The following is a 20,768-nucleotide window of genomic DNA, read 5'->3' as shown; positions in this document are numbered from 1 at the left end:
TACCAAAATTTCATCACCAGTACTTGAAAAACAAATCCAAGTCTGCTCTACTAACAGTGTTTCAAGAGCATCATTTTCACATGTGAGAAACTACATTTTACTGCCATGTGAAAAGGTTCTTCTCTCAAGCAAATGCTGACATCTTTCACGATATTCTTTTTTCCCCAAAGTTTCTAAGCTGCCAAATTCCTCTAAAGATTCTTATTTATGCCTCTTTATTTTTAAAGGAACAACACTAGCTCTTGAGAAACAATATACAACACACAGAATCCCAACCCTATAAAAAATGGCTCCAATTCAAAAAGAAAAGTGTTCTTTATTAATTTTCCCTACCAAATAAAGAGCTTACAAAAGACCCAAGTCACAAAGTAAGGACTCTCTGTAGAATAAAATTTCAATAATCTACAATTAATGCATTTTTTACAAAATAATTTTTAATTGGCCTAGGAAAAAATAACACAGTCATACATATGAAATGTGTTCCTCTCTGACCAACTTAAAGTAAACCATCTAGGACTAGTTAGCATCCAAATGCAGTATGTGAATTAAGTACCAGAATGACTCCAGCCACAAAGCTGGTATTATAAATCAAGAGGTAATTGCATCTTTAAGCCTTACGCTTCTCCTTCCAGCCCTAAAAACTGTATTCCAAATTAATACAATTCTATGAAACAGTTAAGAGCTGTAATACTTAAGATGAATCACAGCATACAACCAGTCACTATAACTTCTCCCCAGATGAAGCATTCCATACTATATAGGATGTTGCTTCAGGATGCCCTGTTCTATGAAGAACTGGCAGTGGTGCTGAAAATTACTACCAGAAAGATGAAAGACCAATACCTTCCTTTCAATAAAAACCATCATCTGGACTCTAGCCAAGGTTTTAAAACTGACCAAATGTTATTAGAAACAATAAATCAAGAGCTCTACAGGCTGAAAAGCTTGTCCCTTATTTCACTCTTACAAAACGTAGTCACAAAACACTATTAGAAAATTAAATGAAAGAAAGCATTAACAACTCTAGGCCTTTCATTTCTGGCAATAATGAAATACTGTATGTTACCAGGTGAATTTATTTTACAATCTTCAAGGTTCTGTTTAACCTACTTATGTCTCTTTCCTTGCCTTCTTCAATTCTTACAACTGTTATATGAATAAATAAACTTCTGCGATCGCCTAAACATCCTTTCAATGAACTTAAAATAGAAATGAAAAAGAGAACCAAAATATCTTAATTCATAAAATCTAGCTAGCATATTTGTGTCCATATTGATTTTATACTCTTTGTTCCTGCACACAACACAGATGTGAATTACCGGAGGTTACAGATTAAGTCTCTCTATCCAGGAGCTGAACTGCCAGCCACTGAGAATAACCTATCGCAAAGCTTAAAACCCTTCAGGTATCTTGGCTTCTGAATACATAAATGGGCTCATTATCTTTACTTTTCCTTTCATTAACGTAAGGTTCCTTATCATTATCTATTAAATACCGTCCAGGAGCTGTTATCACAGAAATTAAGGGTGAGGAGGGCCATGATTTCTGTAATACACAGGAATGTTTTAAAAGTACATTGTTTACAAGACAGTACTTTTCTCCCTAGCTAACAAAAATTTTAGGAAAGAAAACCTGAAAATGTTAATAATTCTCTTCTCTTTCTTTCTTCCTCTTCCTTTCACTCCATTCCAAAACCGAAGAGCCAAAACCAAAGATATGATTCCTTTACATATTTCATGAAATCACTGAAAACACGAGTCACCGTCTTATTATCAAAACAAAACAGTTGATTACGATGTTTGTCTACTGTAACCAATGCACGTGTGGTACACATTTAAATCAAGTTTCGATCCTGTTACAAAGCCTTTGTCAACAGTGGGCAAGTGGGGGAAAGCTGAAGGGCTCCGTGAATTGAAGGAAATCACCGGATGGGCTAATCTAGGAAGAAGATTCCTCGGGGAGAGGTGAGCCGAAAGAAACAAGACCTAACCTTGGCGAGGGGGCGCTCGCCCAGGGTGGGGACCAGAGGTCAGGGTGAGCGGGAAGAGGAGGGGATTAGCGCGGAACCGCTGTACCCCGGGCTACCCTCACACCCCGGCTCCGCTACCTGAGGCTCGCCCTCCCACCACCATTCCTCAGCCCGGGCCGGCTGTGCAGTCCCTCCCGGGCCGGAGCCCGCAGCCCGCATATCCGTTACCCCGGCTGCAACGGGGCTGCGGGGGAGGGGAAGGTCAGCGGGGCCCGGAGGGGGCCGGCCGCGGCTGGGATGCCGCAGTGGCTCCCCGTCGCACCGGGTCAAAGTCCGCCCGGGCACGGGGGAAGCAGCAAGAGCGGAAGGCGGCGGTGGAGGTCCGGACTTGCGAGATGGTGGCCCCTCCAAGTCCTCCCACTCCCCGGCCGCCGCCGGTACCTCATACTGGATATATTGCTTCCTCCACTCGGGAGTGATGTGCGCGGAGAGGTGCTCGGCGAACTTCATCCTGCCGTCTCCCCTTCACTCCTTCTCGGGTCCAGCAGTTACAGGCGGCGGCGGCGGCGGCAACAGCGACTCCGACTCCTCCCCACATGGGCCCCGGCGCGGCGCCGCGCTGCGCTTCTCTCCTCCTCCGCCGCCGCCGAGGTCTCCTCAGAGCCGCCCTCCCGCCATCTTCCTCCTCCTCTCCATAGCCCCGCCCCGCCCCGCCCTCTATACGTCATCGCCATGGTAACCGCCTACGCGCCCCGACGAAAAGGGCGGAGTAAGGGGCAGGATTTGGGTATGTTCCTTAAGGCTCCGCCCCTTCTGGGCCGGACGTACTGAAGGCACCTCCCCTGACCTCTTCCGTCTGGCTCCTGTTGGCCTTACAGCTGCTCGCTACCGCCTGCCTGGGAAGCAAGTGTTGTTATTGCAATTAATATTAATACTGTAGCAGCAATAATCCACACAATACGTTTATATTTGCAAAGATTTGTGCAAATGTTTTTCCATTTTAATATTTATTCTTCATAAAACCCTGAAAGATGTATCGACATTAATCCAAATTGAGTAACTAGAACAGACTAAATACTTAAGGGCCAAATGTATTTCAAGGAACCCTATTTTACACGCTCTAGGTGCTCAATAAATGCTTATTGAATTTAATTAAAGACATCAGTGCCAAAAATTACATGCTGCTTCTGAATTTCAATGTAATTATCTTGTCCGGGGGATACCAGGAAGGCCAACAACACATGGACCCAAACTAGAACTGGGATTACCACCTGGGCTTGTGACTAAGCTTCCTGGGAATTAGAAGTGGTGTTGAGAGGGAAGCCCATGTTGGAAACAAAGAGAATTCTCTAGAGATAGGTTGGAACCCCACCCTCAGGAAGACCAGACATGAGTACATTTTGCGGGCTGAGTGTCCTCAGGGCGCATGCAGAACAGATCACTCACACAGCTTGGCACCACTTTGAGTGTGGGAGTAACTGATCTGGAGGACCTGATTTTGGACAGGAAACCAAGGTCCTTCCATGACTGGAGAAGCCCTGTATAATATTAATGATAACTAACATTTGTTAGGTTCTCACTGTCTACGTAACAAATACTATTCTAAACACCTTACATGCACAGTACTTTGTCCTGTAATTCTCACAATTTTTATGAGACCCAAAGACTAAGGGACTACAATGGTTAGGACAGTATTCTAAGATATCAGCATCTACTATTGGCATATTTGTGTTTTCCTCCATGTATTTTTACCCTTTCCCCTTCCTTTTAATTCATGCCAGTGTGGATTCTGCAGTTACTTCCTCAGGACAGGGATGATGCATGATGGAAAACAGTCATGGGCTATGAGTCTTTCTGACTTTTATTGTACAGAAAGCTTCAACCTCTGGTGAAAGGTTAGATCACTCACACAGCTTGGCACTACTTTGAGCGTGGGAGTGATTGACCTGGAGGACTTGATTTTGAACTATAACCAGGGTACTTCTGGTGAAAGGGTAATTGGGGTCAAAAAAAGGAGAATAGAAGAAGGAGTGAGGACTCCTCTCAGCTTTGCACTATACCCCTCTGCTCACCATGACAGTTCCCCTCTACTGGAGGAAAATGTTGCCAGGAGAAAAAGACAGACAAGAGAAGTCCATGCTCCCAGGAAGGAGGAACAACCACAGAGAAGAAATGGTTGCATGGTGTGCCTAGGAGGACAAAACCAGGAGCAGCTGCAAAAGAAATTGCTGAGCCTTTACCAGATATGGATTAGAATGGCTGACCCTTTGTTTAATTGAAGTATAGTTGATTTACAATGTTTCAGGTACATATCTAAGTGATTCAGATGTATATACATTCTTCCTTTTCAGATTCTTTTACTTTAGAGGTTATTCAGTTCAGTTGCTCAGTCGTGTCCAACTCTTTGCGACCCTGTGGACCTCAGCACGCCAGGCCCCCCTGTCCATCACCAGCTACTGGAGTTTACCCAAACTCATGCCCAATGAGTCAGTGATGCCATCCAACTGTCTCATCCTTTGTCGTCCCCTTCTCCTCCTGCCTTCAATCTTTCCCAGCATCAGGGTCTTTTCAAATAAGTCAGCTCTTCGCATCAGGTGGCCAAAGTATTGGAGTTTCAGATTCAACATCAGTCCTTCCAATGAACACTCAGGAACTGATTTCCTTTAGGATGGACTAGGTGGATCTCCTTGCAGTCCGAGGGACTCCCAAGAGTCTTCTCCAACACCACAGTTCAAAAGAAACAATACTTCGGTGCTCAGCTTTCTTTATAGTCCAACTCTCACATCAATATTAAATATAGTTTCCTGTGTAATACAGTAGGTCCTTGTTTATCTATTTTATGCGTAGCAGTGTGTATCTTTTAACCCCAAATCCCTATTTTATCCCTTCCCACCTTTCTCCTTTGGTAATATAAGTTTACTGTCAATGTCTGTGAGTCTCTTTCTGTTTTGTAAATAAGTTCCTTTGAATCATTTTTTTAAGATTCCTCATGTAAGTGATATCATATAATATTTGTCTCTGCTTGATTTACTTCACTTAGTATGATAATCTCTAGGTCCATTCATGTTGCTGCAACTGGTATTATTTCATTCATTTTATGGTTGAGTAATATTCTTTACCTCATCTTTACCTCTTCATCTTTTGATGGACATTTAGGCTGCTTCCATGTCTTGGCTATTGTAAATAGTGCTGCTATTGAACATTGGGGTGCACCTTTTCAGTTAAAGTTTTCTTTGGAGATACGCCCAGGAGTGGGATTGCTGGATCATATGGTAGCTCTATTTTTAGTTTTTTAAGGAACCCACATATTGGTCTTCGTAGTGACTGTGCATATTTACAATCCCATCGAAAGTGTAGGAGGATTCCCTTTTCTCCAAGCCCTCTCTAGCATTTATTGTTTGTAGACATTTTGATGATGGAAGACTATAAACTCCTGGCAGAAACTCCTACAGTTTGTGGCAGTAACTCCTGTGGCAGTAACTCCTATAGCAGTAACTCCTATAGCCTTCTCCCAACAGCACCATACCTTGGTGCCTCAACTGTGCACAAAATTCTGGAACCATGACCCAACCGAGGGAAGAAAGAAAATCCTCAATGCTAGCTCTATAACAAACAATTTTTAATTTTTTTTTCATGACATTCAGTTGGACATGAGCCCCAACACTTAGAGCTCTGACACTCAGTTGGACATGAAAATCTTAATTTATCTACAGAAGTAGATTTAATGATAAGCGTCCTATTCCTAACATTACTTCAGATAGTTCACTGACAAAACCATCAAATACTTAGTATTTATTGAACACCTACTTTCTACAGAGCACGGTGCTAAGATACTAAAAATGATAATCTGAATAGTTTTAGTCTGAATCAGAACTGTTAATTACATTTTCTTTTGTAAATAGACAACTCTTCGTTTATCAACATTTTACTAAGTACTATGATATGTCAGCCATGCCACTTTGAGAATGAAGGACAGTTCAAAAATAAACATGATTCTGTCTTTTCCTCGAAGGACATCAAAATCCAGTCAGAAAGAGAGATAGGCCAATAGCTAGACTACCGTGTGATATGCACTGTAATTGAGGTATCTACAAGAGACATTCGGCTAACTGGGAAGGAAAAATTGGCATCCCAAAGAATGCAACTCAGATACAGTCTTTAACAACAATCTGACAGGGAGAAAGACACCTCCAAAGATTCCAAAGGCAAAAAGAATTCAGGACTTAGAGAATGGCAGGCTTCCCTGGTGGCACAGTGGTAAAGAATCCACCTGCCAATGCAGGAGAGGCGGGTTTGATCCCCGGGTCAAGAAGATCCCTTGGAGAAGGAAATGGCAATGCACTCCAGTATTCTTACGTGGGAAATCCCATGGACAGAGGAGATTGGTGGGATCCATGGGATCACAGTAGTCCATGGGTCACAACTTATCAACTAAACAACAGCAACAGAGAATAGCACAAAGTTGTCTGACCCAAAGATCCTTTAAGGCAGCTAAATGTCCCTGCCTCAAAGAAACTCTTCCCCATTCCCTTACCTCCTTACCCATTCTGGCTCCCACATCCCCTCGGGGCAGTCCCCTCACTGTATCATCAACAGTGTCAGGCTATGAACTCCTTGAAAACAAAACACACTTTTCTCTCATTTTCTCCAGTTTAGCATGGTGCCTGGCATTGAAGCAGTCAATAAAATATTGATGTAACAAAGGAAAGAAAGAAGAAAGGAAAGAAGGGCAGGAGAGAGGAAGAGAGGAAAGAAAGGGCATCCACATGGAGGGAAGTTGCAGGAAATCAAATTCAGTCAGTTCAGTTCAGTCGCTCAGTCGTGTCTGACTCTTTGCAACCCCATGAATCGCAGTATGCCAGGCCTCCCTGTCCATCTCCAACTCCCAGAGCTTACCCAAACTCATGTCCATCAAGTCGGTGATGCCATCCAGTCATCTCATCCTCTGTTGTCCCCTTCTCCTCCTGCCCCTAATCCCTCCCAGTATCAGGGTCTTTTCTAATGAGTCAACACTTCGCATGAGGCGGACAAAGTATTGGAGTTTCAGCTTCAGCATCAGTCCTTCCAATGAACACCCAGGACTGATCTCCTTTAGGATGGACTGGTTGGATCTCCTTGCAGTCCAAGGGACTCTCAAGTTGGAACAAAATTGTTAAGGAGTAGATCATGACAGCATAGGCAGTGCAGAATCTTTGGGAAAGTCTGTGAAGTGACCAACTCTGGCTTGGGAAAGCAGTATAGCATGCCTCCCTGGTTTTGAACTCTGGCTCTAGGAATGAACAGATCTGAATTAAAACTCCAACTCTGACATTTGTAGTCTTTGTGACTTTGGGCCAAGTACATTAGTGCTTAATGCATCAGTTTCCTCATCTCTCACATGGGAATAATAACACTTGCTAACAGGTTGTTGTGAAGGTTGAGATTCTGCATATACAGCGCTTGGCATAATAACTCACCTCTGGTTGACAACTTAGTAACTTGCAGTCTCTCAAAAACCTGTTAACGGCATGAAGGATGAACTAACAAACTGGCAACCAATTCACTAATAAGCACCTAGGCAGCATTTAAAGGCTTCCCAGGTGGTGCTAGTCGTAAAGAACCCGCCTGCCAATGCAGGAGAGATAAGAGACATGGGTTCAACCCCTGGGTTGGGAAGATTCCCTGGAGAAGGGAATGGCAACTCCACTCCAGTATTCTTGCCTGGAAAATTCCATGGACAGAGGAGCCTGCCAGGCTACAGTCCATGGGGTCGCAGAGTCGGACATGACTGAAGCACTTAACACACATGCATGTCCCATTTGCTCTATGCCAGACAATTTTCCAACTGCTTAGCAAATACAAACACATAATCTTCACAAGGACCCCATGACATAGCTACTATCATTATCCTCATTTTAGAGACGAGTAAACTGAGACAGAACAGTTAAGAACTTTGCTCAAGGTTATCCACCTAGTAAGTGGTACAGCTGGATTTGAACCCTGGCAATCCAGCTCCAGAGTCTTACTCTTGACCATCACATTACGCTGACTGTTGATGCAACAACCCAAGCCGCTCATAGTGATGGACAGAAGGAGGTGGGGCAAGTGACCCTAACCCTAGTGACTGGCTAGACGCTGCTGCCATGAACTGAGAAATGAAGTGAAGAGCAGATTTGAGGCATTGTTGGATGTGTTAAATGGTTAGAATCTATGAGACACATAGTACTCTAATTGAAAACACAGATCTAGAGCTCTGAAAAAAGAAGACTGGGCTGAAGACTGGGGAGCCATTCACATTTAGGTGATGATTAAGTCCTGGTAAGTCTGCCCAGGGAGAGAGCATACACCAAAATGGAAAGGGGCCCAAGGGATTACCCTGGTGTGAGCCTGATAAAGAACATGGGACAAAGAAAGAGGCTGGGGTGTGGCCAGACTGGGTAACAAGACAATAAGGAGAGAGCAGTGTCCAGGAAGCCATAAAACAATGAAAGTTTCATAAAGGAAGCAGTGACCAACACTGTCAGATGTTACAGAGGGTTAAGGAAGATAACTTCTAGGCTGTGGTGTTTAGCAGTTGAAGACTCACTGGTGACCTCAGAGAAAGTGACTTCCGTAGCATGAAGGGCTGCAGGAGGCCAAGCGGTAAACAGCATTCCTAAATTGCCTTTATTCTGTGTGCATGGTGTAGATCAGGGGTGAGAATTTACCAGCGTACTCAGCAGTTTATCTAGAAATTCATAAGTGCTGAGTCTGAACACTTTATATTTATCACACATAATTCTAAGTTTGGGAACAGTTATACTTACCACAAAGTAACTCTTCTAAAACTTAGAATTATGTGTGATAAATATAAAGTCAAACTGTTGCTTGAGCAAATGAGACTGGTGATCATGCTGAAAGGTGAAGACCTGACCTGCAGAGAGATCAAATCTTATACAACACTTTCCACTGAAGCTGAATTATCTAAGATGTCCTGGCAGTAAAGATGAGGCAACCCACAGCATAGGAACACTGGTAAAGATGGTATTATAATACCCCAAGGCAGGTATGATGGTGGTTTGTATCAGGAGGTTAGCAGTGGAGGTGATGAGAAGTGGTTGGAAATTGAATGTATTTTGAAGACAGAGTCAACAGGATTTACTGGTGGATTAGACTGTGAGCAAAAAAAAAGAAGCATCAAGGATGACTCCACGGTCTTTTGCCTGAGTAATTGGAATGAGATTGGGGGACATCGCAGAAGGAGTGGGTTTAGGGCGGAAAGTGAAACTCAAGAATTCAGTTTGGGGTGTGTTATGCCTGTCAGACATGCAGATGGAAATGTGCAATGGGAAATTTATGGTTTGGAGGTCATCCGAGAGGCCCTGGGTCAAGATATAAGTTTGTGGGTCAACAGAATATAAAAATACGTAAAGCGACTCGTGAAACTGCCCAGGAAATGAGTATAGATAGAAAAGAGACGAGCTCTAAAGACAGATCCCTGGAGTACTCCAATGCTTTAAGGTTGGGAAGACAAAGATTTAAAGTATAAAACAAAGCAAAGTGTTAAAATATAGCAAAGGATAACAATTTTAAAAGGATATTTTTCATTGACAAATGAGAAAACTGTGGTTTGGAAGGTATGGCAGACACTGGTGAGCTTTGGGAGTGACCTTCCTAGATGATGGAATTCCCCCACCCCTTAGGTCTTGATAGGAGGCAGTGCCCAATACGTATAAAGTGAGTAGATATCCCTACCCCAGCTCTGTGGGGGTATGAGGCCCAGATTTGGCCAGTCAGATGTTCCTGCCAGGAATTTTGTCTCACGTGAAAGTACCAAAAGATGAAATGATAGACAGAGCATATTCTCAGAAGCTAAAGCAGATTTCAAACTTCAGCAGTGAAAATGGTAGTAAATGCCCAGAGCTGGACTGTCAAAGGCAGGGTCCTGATTGTTTCACTGGCATGACCTCTGTGCTGTTCTTGGCCATAAGCTTTTCTTGGCTTCTGCCTTTTTCTTAGAATTGTTTACAAGACTTCACACTGATACTGTGAGCAACCCAATGCCATCCAATAAAATCTATTTCTGTTTAATTTAAATGGAGTCAGTTTTTCCTGTTTATAACCGAGCACCCTAGATGAGTCATAGGGATTAAGAACTTTGCCTATAGCTATTGCCGAGGAGGTACTCAATAATCAGATACACATGAGTTTTATGGACAGGGCTTGGCTAATGGGCTCATGGATCAAATGGTCATAGTAGCAGGGATGGAGGATATGCAAGAGTTCAAACATATTGCCTTTCCCTCACCAAGGCTGAACTATCAACTGCTTAGAGGGACCAATGCTGAGTCCCTAATATAATTTGGGATAAGTCCCATATTTGGGGTGGGGATAGACCAGTCAAATGCCTGGTTCAAGATTGACTACATTGACCTCTTTCCATCATGGGACTTGGGGAGAGAGGAAGTAATATATCCACACCAGAGTAAGTAATTACTCTAGATATGGATTTGTCTTCTCTGCCAGCTTGTTTTCCCTAGCAATATCATTTGTGAACATCTTTATTTACCATCACAGTGTCCCATTTAATATTGTTTCTATGAAAGAAGTGAGAGAAAGGAAAGATGTCTATAGATATCACTGGTCTCTTCATGTACCCTATCACCTATAAGCACATACCCTTACAGAATTGTATTATAATCTATTAAAGACTCCGTTATGGTACCAACTAGGAGACACCACTCTGAGTAGTTGGAGTCCTGTGCTGTCAAATGAGGTAATGTTCTAACCAGTAACCAATATATGTTATTGCTTCTCTCAAGCTGACATGTGTCCAGAAACCAAGAAATGGAATGGTAATATCACTTCTCTTTATTACATTGAAAGACCTAATCACAAAGTTTTTATATCAGTTTTACATAATGCTTGGGTTTCTTCTGAGCTTCCGTGGTGGCTCAGATGGTAAATAATCAGCCTGCAATGCAGGAAACCCAGGTTTGATCCTTAGGTCGGTGAGATCCCCAGAAGAAGGGAATGGCAACCCACTCCAGTATTCTTGCCTGGAGAACTCCATGGACAGAGAAGCCCGTCAGGGTACAGTCCATGGGGTCGCAGAGTCAGACATGACTGAGCAACTAACCCTTTGGCTTTCTTTTGGTTTAGAAAGCTTAAAGCCCTGAGAAAAATTGCTTCCACCCAAAGACTCAACAATGACTCCATTAAAGGGGAAGCTAGGGTAGCCATTTGACCCATGTGGGCTCTTCATGATGTTAAAAGATCAGGGCTTCCTATATCGCTGGAATGATTTTCAAGGAGAAACAAGAGTTTCCACTACAAGTGAAATCAAGTGGATGGGTAAGAGTGGGCCTAAAACTAAGGGTAACCTTCAGGGTAACCCCTTATGCTGCTTGGTCCAGTGATAAAAATTAGCTGAAGATGTACCAGCCCATTACTGGCAAAAGTAAATATGGTTCCGATTGCATAGAATGAAAATTTAAGTGACCCCATCAGATAAAGTAGCATGACTAGTTGAGGTATTGGCTGAAAATTTTTTAAAAAGAAGAACATGAAAGGGAGTGGAAGAAACTTATAAATACCAGCTATAGGCTTGGGGCCAGATGGAGAAATAAGGTCTATTCTAGCTCCCCTGTTTTCTTCCTGGCTTTTTGATGCATACAGTAACCAGTTTCCTTTGCTTACTCTTTCTTTTTCTCTAGTATTTCATGCGGCTGTGTTAGAGGTGGTAAACTTTAAAAGTGGGTTAGAGGATATGGAAGCAGTATTGTGACCAAACTAGAAGAGGAATGAACATCCCCTTGGAGCCAGGAGTTCTTCCAGGACCCTCTCGATTTCTCAGACAGTAGCCCCCTCCTCCAGGCCTTTCAATGACACTAGTTCCCTGTACTCCGTCCTTCCTGGCTAAATCGGCACCAGTGGTTTTCTGTTATCTATACTTAAGCCCTAACTGAAAAGCAAGACAACACTGAAAAGAATTTTAAAAAAAAATAGATAAATAAGCAATGTTTATTTTCTTATCAAATCAAAATGATTATGGAATAGTGCTTTAGATTATTTGTTTTGGTTACTTACCAGAGCTTTTTCCTTTCTATGCAGGCTATAAAAATTGCTTTAGGCCACAATGTAGCTCACTTTGAGATGGCTTTGTCTTTTTATGAGTCTCACAGATGTCTTGATCAAAGTGGAAGAATTGCTGTTTTCAGCCAATACTTAACATCTTTAAAGTCAGAGAAATAACCTTTCCCAAAGTGCAGCTAGTTCCTGAGAGACAGGAACCACTCCTATCTTATTCACTTGTAACAGCACTTAATGCAGTAAACTCCACATATTAATATAAACTGATTCTTTAATATATCTTTCCCCCCTCCCAGCCAGGAGTGATAAGCACGACAATTTGGGGATCCATGCAGAGACACTCTTGTTATAAAAACATGTCCTTAGAATCTAGGCTCTTTCTCCAACACATGGGATGACTGAAAGCTTAAGCTTAGAATAAGAGATTTGTAAGCAAGGGGTGATATATTTAAAAAAGTGAGAAGCCTGAAGCATTCCGGGATTGGGGGTCTTGTTATCATATATACCAAAAGAGCTACTGGAGTACATAAGAGCCTTTTGCTATACTGTTCAGTTGCCAGAACCTGCAATCAAAAAATTTCCAGCTTCAAGGAAATTTGATTTTAATTGTAAGTTTTTTTTCTTAATTACCAAATTAATACACAATGATCATAGAGAATTTAGAAAGCAAAGGAAGGTATTAAGCAGAAAAAAAGACACATACACACCCCTACTTCATCACACAGGCGAAACCACTATCAACATTTATACTACTTTTTTTTCTTTTGAAGTTAGTACACTTGAAGCTTAGAGAAGGTGCGAGGAAGAGCAGAAACATATCTCTCTTGTAATTCCTTGATGTTCCTGACATCAGGATTCCCATCCCTGAGGCGTGATCCCCCACTTCACCAAGACACCTCCACTAGCTACACAAAATCTCTGACTTGGCCATTAAAATAAGGAGATGTTTTGTTTTGACTCTGATGGAAGGAGTTACTCTGCGTGACAGATTGATACTAAGAAAAACCAGTTAGGGGAGCCCAGCATGTTCTTCCCACCAGTCGAGTTTTTCCAGTTGTCTTCTGAGAGCCAGGATCTGGGTGGAAAGAAGGCAAGGATGGCCCTGAGAAGCATCAGTTAGATGTGAGGAGACAGGATGTATGTCTAGAAAGCTATGTGTCAATATGGTTGGGAGTGGGCAAGGACTACAGATTTGGAGGTCTGTTGGACAGGTGTATTTTGAAGATAACGCCCATGGGCTCTTGCTAGTCAAGGAAAAAGCAAAATGAGGGTGGAGACACCAAGCAGGAGACTGCCTACTGCATTAAGAAAAACATTCACCACTTCCTACTTCTGCTCCCTGTGTCTTTGAAAGCTGGTTTCTGACGACAGCTTAGAAAAAAAAAAGAAAACACTTTCATTTGTTCACTTCCTGAAATCCTGAAATGAACCATACAGCCCCAGGCGAAGCATGCACTAAAATGAAAGTCAATTTTTTATCTCCTTGTGAATTGGAGGTTTGGGTCTTGTTCAAATGATGTATTCCCTGAAACACACTGGCACAGATTCTCAGTGGTAACTCCAGTGCTGAGGAGGTGATTAAGTTTCTGATTGTTGGGATTAGCACCTAAATGTAATTTTGTGATCTATATTGATTAATGTGGCTTTATCATACTCCCCTAAAAAGAGATTTGTTAGTTCTACCTCCAAAATATCTTCTGATTTAGTCCACTTCTTCCTGTCTCGATAGCACTAGTCACTATCTTCTCTCACCTTAACTGTAATAATAGCTTCCTAGGTGATCTCCCTTTCCGGCCCTACTCCATCGTCCGCAGTCAGTTCAGTTCAGTCGCTCGGTCATGTCTAACTCCTTGCGACCCCATAGACTGCAGCGCACCAGGCCTCCCTGTCCATCACAAACTCCTGGAGTTTACTCAAACTCATGTCCATTGAGTCGGTGATGCCATCCAACCATCTCATCCTCTGTCATCCCTTCTCTCGCCTTCAATCTTTCCCAGCATCAGAGTCTTTTCAAATGAGTCAGCTCTTCCCATCAGTCCATCATCCACACAACAGAGCAATCTTTTAAAACATAATCCCATCATGCCTTTTTCTTGCCTGCTGTTGTTTAGTCACTAGATCGTGTCCAACTCTTTGCGACCTTATAGACCACAGCACTCCAGGTTCCTCTGTCTCCACTGTCTCCCAAAGTTGGCTCAAATTAATGTCCATTGAGTCGATGATGCTATCTAACCATCCCATTCTCTGCCACCCCCGTTTCCTTTACTTGCTTAAAACCCTTCAATATTTCCCATCCCATGGCATGTATGATAAAATTCAGAATCCTTACCATTGCCGTGCAGGATTTGTCTTGCCCTTCCTCTCCTTCAGCTGGACTCACTTTCCTCCTGATTCACTGTGCTGCAACTTGACTAGTCTTTTTTTCCAGTTTCTTTGAGGCACCAAGCTCTTTTCTACCTCAGAGCCTTTCTATGTGCTCTTCAGCATGAGATATTGTCTTCCCTTCTCACTCATCCTTTGAACTTTAGCTTAAAGACTGAAATGAGCTTCAGTTTCATCGACCATCCATGCCCAATCTAATTGGGGCTATTCCTCTATACATAGCACCGTATACATTTTCTTTACAGTTCTTATTAAGATTTGTGAATATATCTATCTATATATATACATATGTATATATATATATATATATATATATATTTAGTTGTAAGAGTGTTAAAATCCAGTCCTCCGACAGATGGTGGATTCTAAGAAGATGGAGATGATGTGAGTTTTGCTTCTGCTGTATCCCGGAGTGCCTGGCATAGTACCTGACATGTAGTGGATGCTCAGAACTTCTGGAATGAATGATTCTACATCACTTGGATTTGAAGAGTTTAAAATATTAATTACCAAAAAGCTAATTTCCTTGTGTCTGTTTTCTACTAACAAAAGACACATAGGAAAAACCTAACTAATATTTGTTGATTGATTAACTAATTTTAGACTGATGTTTTGTTAGGGAAGAAACATATCTCATATGGAGACGGGTTAAGATCAAAGACACCAAAATATAATAACAGTCAACCCTTTTCTTACTGTGGTGAAAGTGAAAACTGTTATAGTGAAGTACAAACATTTATAATTACTTTAATGATAGGGATAGGGTCTCCAAAAAAAAAAAAAAGAAATCGAGATGTACTATAGCTGAATATTACTGGCTTGGTTGTATTATCTGTAGGGAGAGCCTATGATTGGTTACAGGGGGCTGAGGACTGAAATCAAACATCTCACTGGATTCAGTAGGCTTGGAAAGAAGAGTACAAACTAAATGTGGAGTGCATGGAGAAAACCCTCTCTCATAGAGCAGAAGATGTATTTCAGATCTTAAGTAGCAGACCCAGTAGACAGACCAAATTAACAGTTATCGATGACAAGCATCATGCTGTGCATAAATTTTTGTATAAAATTAGTTTAAACACATATCAGAGGGAGCTACAGTCTTGGCTTGAGAAGCTAAGCTGAATTCACTCAAGATTCCTGTTGATATTTCCAGGCATGTCTGGGTTAGAAGAGGTTTTATTTTACCAAAGGGCATCATAACAGCCATCAGACTAGTAGAAGAGAGAGGTGAGGCTCACAAGTTTGGTTCAAGGACTCTAGTTCAAGGTCAGTGTCAATGAGAGGGATGTTTTAATCCCAAATAGCAGCTGTCACTGTGATTGTCTTCCAGCCCGGCTGAGTTTAGGGAGTAGGGTTGAAGAAATGGACAAAGCAAAGTGTAAGGTACTATAGGTCAGGTCAGAATGTGGGACATGTGAGGACTCAGACCAACCTATGGCTGGATCAGAGAGAGCACAGGCCAGAACATCCGGCTGCAGTGGCACCAAGGAGACGCTGGCGCCTTTTGTGGGCACTGTCCCTCTGGTGCTTCTTCGCAGGTTTGAAAGTATTTTGCAGAAGCATATTGACCTTGGTGGCACCATGAGAGACATCACCAAAACAGGAGAGGAGGAAGATGTATGGAAACAAAGAGTACAAACTCATGATCACCCAGGGGCGCCCCCAGGAGCTACTTGAAAGGAATTATTATGGGTTGAATTGTGTCCCCTAGAAAACCATATTAGAGCCCTGCCCTCTAGTACCTCAGAATGTGAGCTTACTGGAAATAGGGTCACTGCAGTTATACTCAAGCTATGGACCTTTGGAGGAGCTATAATCCAATATGACTGGTGTCCCTGTAAGAAAAGGAAAATGCTACGTGAAGACACAGGTATGCCAGGAGAGCACCAAGGGACGATAGAACAGAAACTGAAGGGATGCAACTGCAAACCAAAGGATGCCAGGTAGTGATGCTGCCATCAGAAGCTACAAAAAGGCTAGGAAGGATTCTCCCCTATAGGTTTCAGAGGGAGCATGGCCCTGCCAAGACTTTGATTTTGGACTTCTAACCTCCAGAACAATGAGACAAAAAAATTTCTGTTGTTTTAAATCGCTCAGGAGTGGTACTTTGTTACAGCAGCCCGAGGAAATTAACACAGAATTTAAGGAAAGGAGTTTCTCAGAGTGAATGAGCCAAAGAGACATTGTTTTATTGTTCTCATTTTGACCCTAATTTTCCCCATAGTTTTGTGAGGCCAGAAAAACACAATTTATACATGACAATTGTATGAATAGCATGCCAAACAGTTAAACTGCTATTTGCTGACTTGAATTTAGTCAGTTAATGTGCTACAATTTAGTACAGTTCATGCAACTCTAAGACATGCACCTAATTAAATGAAATAATGTATGTAAAGCTTTTAAAACAGCACCTGGCACCTTGTAAACCTTCATAAATGTTAGATAGGATTATTATCATCATCTGATTATCCTGATCCTAGAACTTTCAACTGCGCTTGTCTCCTCTGCATCTGAGATCTGCCAAAAACTGCTGAGAAAGCCTCATACCTACGCAATCGGGCGGCTTTGAAAAGTAAACATCACCAAACTCACCGGAGCCCCTTATCCGGTCTTGGTTTTCCTAGTTAAGGCTCTCTCTGCAACCCGAATTTCAAATCACACATCCTCAGACCTCTACCACCCTCCATTTTTCCTCAGTTCTCACCACCAAACCTATGAACCCACATGTATCCACAGCTATTCTGGACTTGCCCTGTTATTTGGACGTTAAGAGGTACCTTGGGACTTCTTTGGTGGTCTAGTGGTTAAGACTCTGTGCTTCTGCTGCAGGAAGCATGGATTCGATCCCTGGTTGGCATACTAAAATCTCACATGCAGTGCAGCACAGCCCGTCTTCATTTCTCATGGCAAACATCCCTTCCTGAGGGTCAGACCTCCTTGCTCTGCCTTCATGTTTTCCAGTTCTTTCCTTCTCGTTATTATTTAACACCTATCTCATCTACTGGACTATAAGCTTGACAGCAACAGGTAACATGTTTGCATCGTTCACAGCTAAACCCTCACCACTTAGCATATGCCTGACATACAGCAGGTACTCATTAAGTATTTCTTGACTGAATAAAAGAATAAACAGTTACTAGTCATCGTGAAGAACTTCTGTGTATATGGAACACGTAACACAGTGCCTGGCACATAGCATGGACTTGATAAATATTTGCTATTGTGTTCAGGAAATCATAAGGAGTCTGGTTTGACTAGTGTCAAGGGTGTGAACAGAGGTTTTAGCAAATGGTTCAAGTCTGTTTAGGGAGCCAAAGGAGGAGAGAACTGCATGATGGAAGGGGTTATCAGCAGCATGTAATCTAGCAAAGGCAAATATTAGCATTTCAAAATCCCTCTTTCCCAGCCCAAGATGGCTTTAGACTTTTCTTTTAACCACATCACCCAGACTCCTTATAGCAGATTTCAGCAAGTAATTGGTGTGCTCAGGGGACCTGGGCATGATCAGAAGGGTGTACTAATGACCCTGGTAAAAACAAAGATCCACTGAGCATGGGTTCTGTGTAACACAAACAGCTACCTCCTCCCTACTAGAAAAAAGGTCTATCTCACATTCTAATCTCTGTGAGCACAATTGAAGATTTCCTATTCCTATCTCCTTTGGAAAAAGTAAATAATTTATTAACCTCAAAAGGCTTCCTGGAACACTGGGTTAATCCCTTTAAAGGGATACATCTGGACACCCTAACTTCATTACAATTGTAGACGTGAATGCTACCAGGTATATTTTTTTTTCGTCCCCAAACTGAGTGGTGCCAGGGAGTCTAGAGACAAGCCAGTCAGCCAGCCAGGTTCAAATCATCGTCTCTTTGAGGCTGTGTTTTGGCAGCCACAGCAGGGTCAGCCCTCAAGGAGTGGTAGACTGCTTGTCACCCTTGAGTGACCCTCAACAGGAGAACTGGAACCAGAAGGGGATGACTTCCAGGGAAAACAGCTGATCCACCACCTGTACAAACTTGCACCTAACTGGCCTGGCATGAGAGTCCTTGGGGAAGGGCTTTGCTAAACCAGAGGCGTTGCCAACATGTGAAATCAAGCCCCTGCACTCTGCACATGCCAGCCCCACGGAAGACTGCACTGTCAGAAACCACCTGCATTACAGGGCTGCTTTATTCCAGATCGTTTTGTTAATTCAGACCCCCACCAACTACAGGGTAGTGACGACAGGACTCTCGTCGTGGGATCAGCATCTTTGGCCCTGTTTTCACACCACAGGAGACACCTTTCGTTTTACAACATTCGGGTCTGTGGCAAGCTCTTAATTATATTTGCCGCCAAGAACCAGTTAATGAAGGGATATTTCGTGGCCTTTGGCAGAAACCTCAGACTCAGCAACCAAGGAACTGAAAGCCCTGACCTCAAGGCAATCTCCACAATGGCCTCCTGCCTGATGCATATTTCAAAGATTTCCAGGTTTTAAAGCATGGATTACCTTTGCAAATGAAAAATTGAACAAGCAAAAGCATTTAGTGGCATGTTATTACAGTTCCAATGATTTTGAAGAGGCTGCTTGGTTTAGCCCAAGGCAGAATTTCAAATGGACAAAGAAGTAAATATCCGTGTTTTTCATTATTTCCTATTTATTCTACCAGGATTAAAAATATGGTAGATATTGATCCCACCTCAGGTTTCTAGCCATTATAAAATGCATACATCAACCTACTGAAAAAATTATGCATATTGATAAAATGCTTAATAGTTTCAGGGGCATTCAATATCCAGCCACCCCAAAAAATAGGTTGTTATTTGTTTATAGGATTTTGCATGGTAGTAAAATTTTAAACTTCATTCGAAAGATAGAGTCTTATTTTTTCAAGTATTTCAAACTTTCCATTTATAAGAAAAATGATTAAAGCAAAGTAAAAGAAATCAGTGTTGTCTTTATCATGATAGCATTTAATCACTTCTGTGTGTGGCATTTTACCAGATACTATTCATCTAAATAAACTTATTGTATACCTGTTATGTACCAAGAAACTCCCAAAATGAAACGATTACAAACACAGTCGTTGCCTTCAGACAGTTCAAATCTAGAAGGAGAATCAGGTAAGCACGACATAACATGGTAAATATTATGGGAGTATAATACATGTTAGCTGTACCTGATATATAAATGAAGGAATTAATGAAGGAATGAATTGTCAGGGATATTTAGGGAGTATAATAAATTCAGCATGGAAAGAGGCAATAAATATATATTATTCAGCAAAAATGGAGCATGGAATATTTTTAAAGGAAGAAAGTTTCAAGAGGATTCACAAGATTAAAGACTTCAGCTGTAGGGTAACAAGAGAAATGAGAAATCCTACATTCAATTTATTTATGTGTTGGTAAACCAAAACCTAAACATGAAACACATGATAACAAAGAGCTAAACTATGAAACACAAGAAAAGAAAAAGAGATAGGAATCAGATTGTTATATAATGGTGTGATTAATCATTCTTATTTAGAATTTATGAGTATCTATATCCAATTATCATGACATACCTATGTTAATTTCTCCAATGTTGCTGCAATTAACCAGAGTATAAGTTACTACACGTAAAGTTAAAAGGTAAAATTTGGCCAATTCTCCTTTGAGCCTTCAAAGTGCAACATAATGTCATTTTCACTACCAAGGGAACAAAACCCTCATTTGTCACCCCCTCAGAAGAAAGATAAAAAATTGTATGTATCAAACAGAACTTTTCAAGGACTCTGTGCTCAGGACAAAGAAAGAAAAGGACAGAAAGTGTGTAGCCCAAAATATGGTAAGTTTCGGTCTAAAGAGGCAGTATGCTGTAATGGATCTGTTATTGAGGAGGTGTATTCCAACTTTATTATGTTGCTATATGACCTTGGTTGTCATTGCCTCATCAGTAAAACAGGAATAATAATGTATGTCCTACCCTGAGAATGCATGCTTCTTAAATAAAGTGAAGTGAAAGTCATTCAGTCGTGTCCGACTCTTTGCGGCCCCATGGACTGTAGCCTACCAGGCTCCTCTATCCCTGGAATTCTCCAGGCAAGAAAACAAGTGGGTTGCCATTCCCTTCTCCAGGGGCTCTTCCCAACCCAGTGATCAAACTCTCGTCTCCTGCATTGGCAGGAAGATTCTTTACCATCTGATCCACCAGGGAAGTGGTAGCTTAAGTGAAGCATATGAAATGTTTGAAAACATTATGAAAATATAAAAATCCCATTTTAGGTTTGTTACCATTGGGATGAGTTCCAACAGGACAGTATTTTTCATCTATAAAAGATGAAATACCTTTATTATAGGGAAATAAAAGCATATTATAATGTATGAGATCTCCTCTCATAAT

The 20,768-nt window shown here is 41.8% G+C and overlaps 1 protein-coding gene across 1 annotated transcript in view; it reads right to left on the bottom strand.

Moving 5' to 3' along the window:
* XPR1 (xenotropic and polytropic retrovirus receptor 1) overlaps positions 1–2,676 on the bottom strand; it is a 208,427-nt gene extending 205,751 nt beyond the window's left edge. The window contains exon 1 of the mRNA XM_018060672.1: positions 2,411–2,676. Within this exon, the coding sequence (XP_017916161.1) occupies positions 2,411–2,479 (69 nt within the window). The 5' untranslated portion in view covers positions 2,480–2,676. The remainder of the gene's footprint in view (positions 1–2,410) is intronic.

Source organism: Capra hircus, chromosome 16 (genome assembly GCF_001704415.2).
Source record: "Capra hircus breed San Clemente chromosome 16, ASM170441v1, whole genome shotgun sequence".
NCBI classification, from domain to species: Eukaryota; Metazoa; Chordata; class Mammalia; order Artiodactyla; family Bovidae; genus Capra; species Capra hircus.
This window is presented reverse-complemented; position numbering and strand designations above follow the sequence as displayed.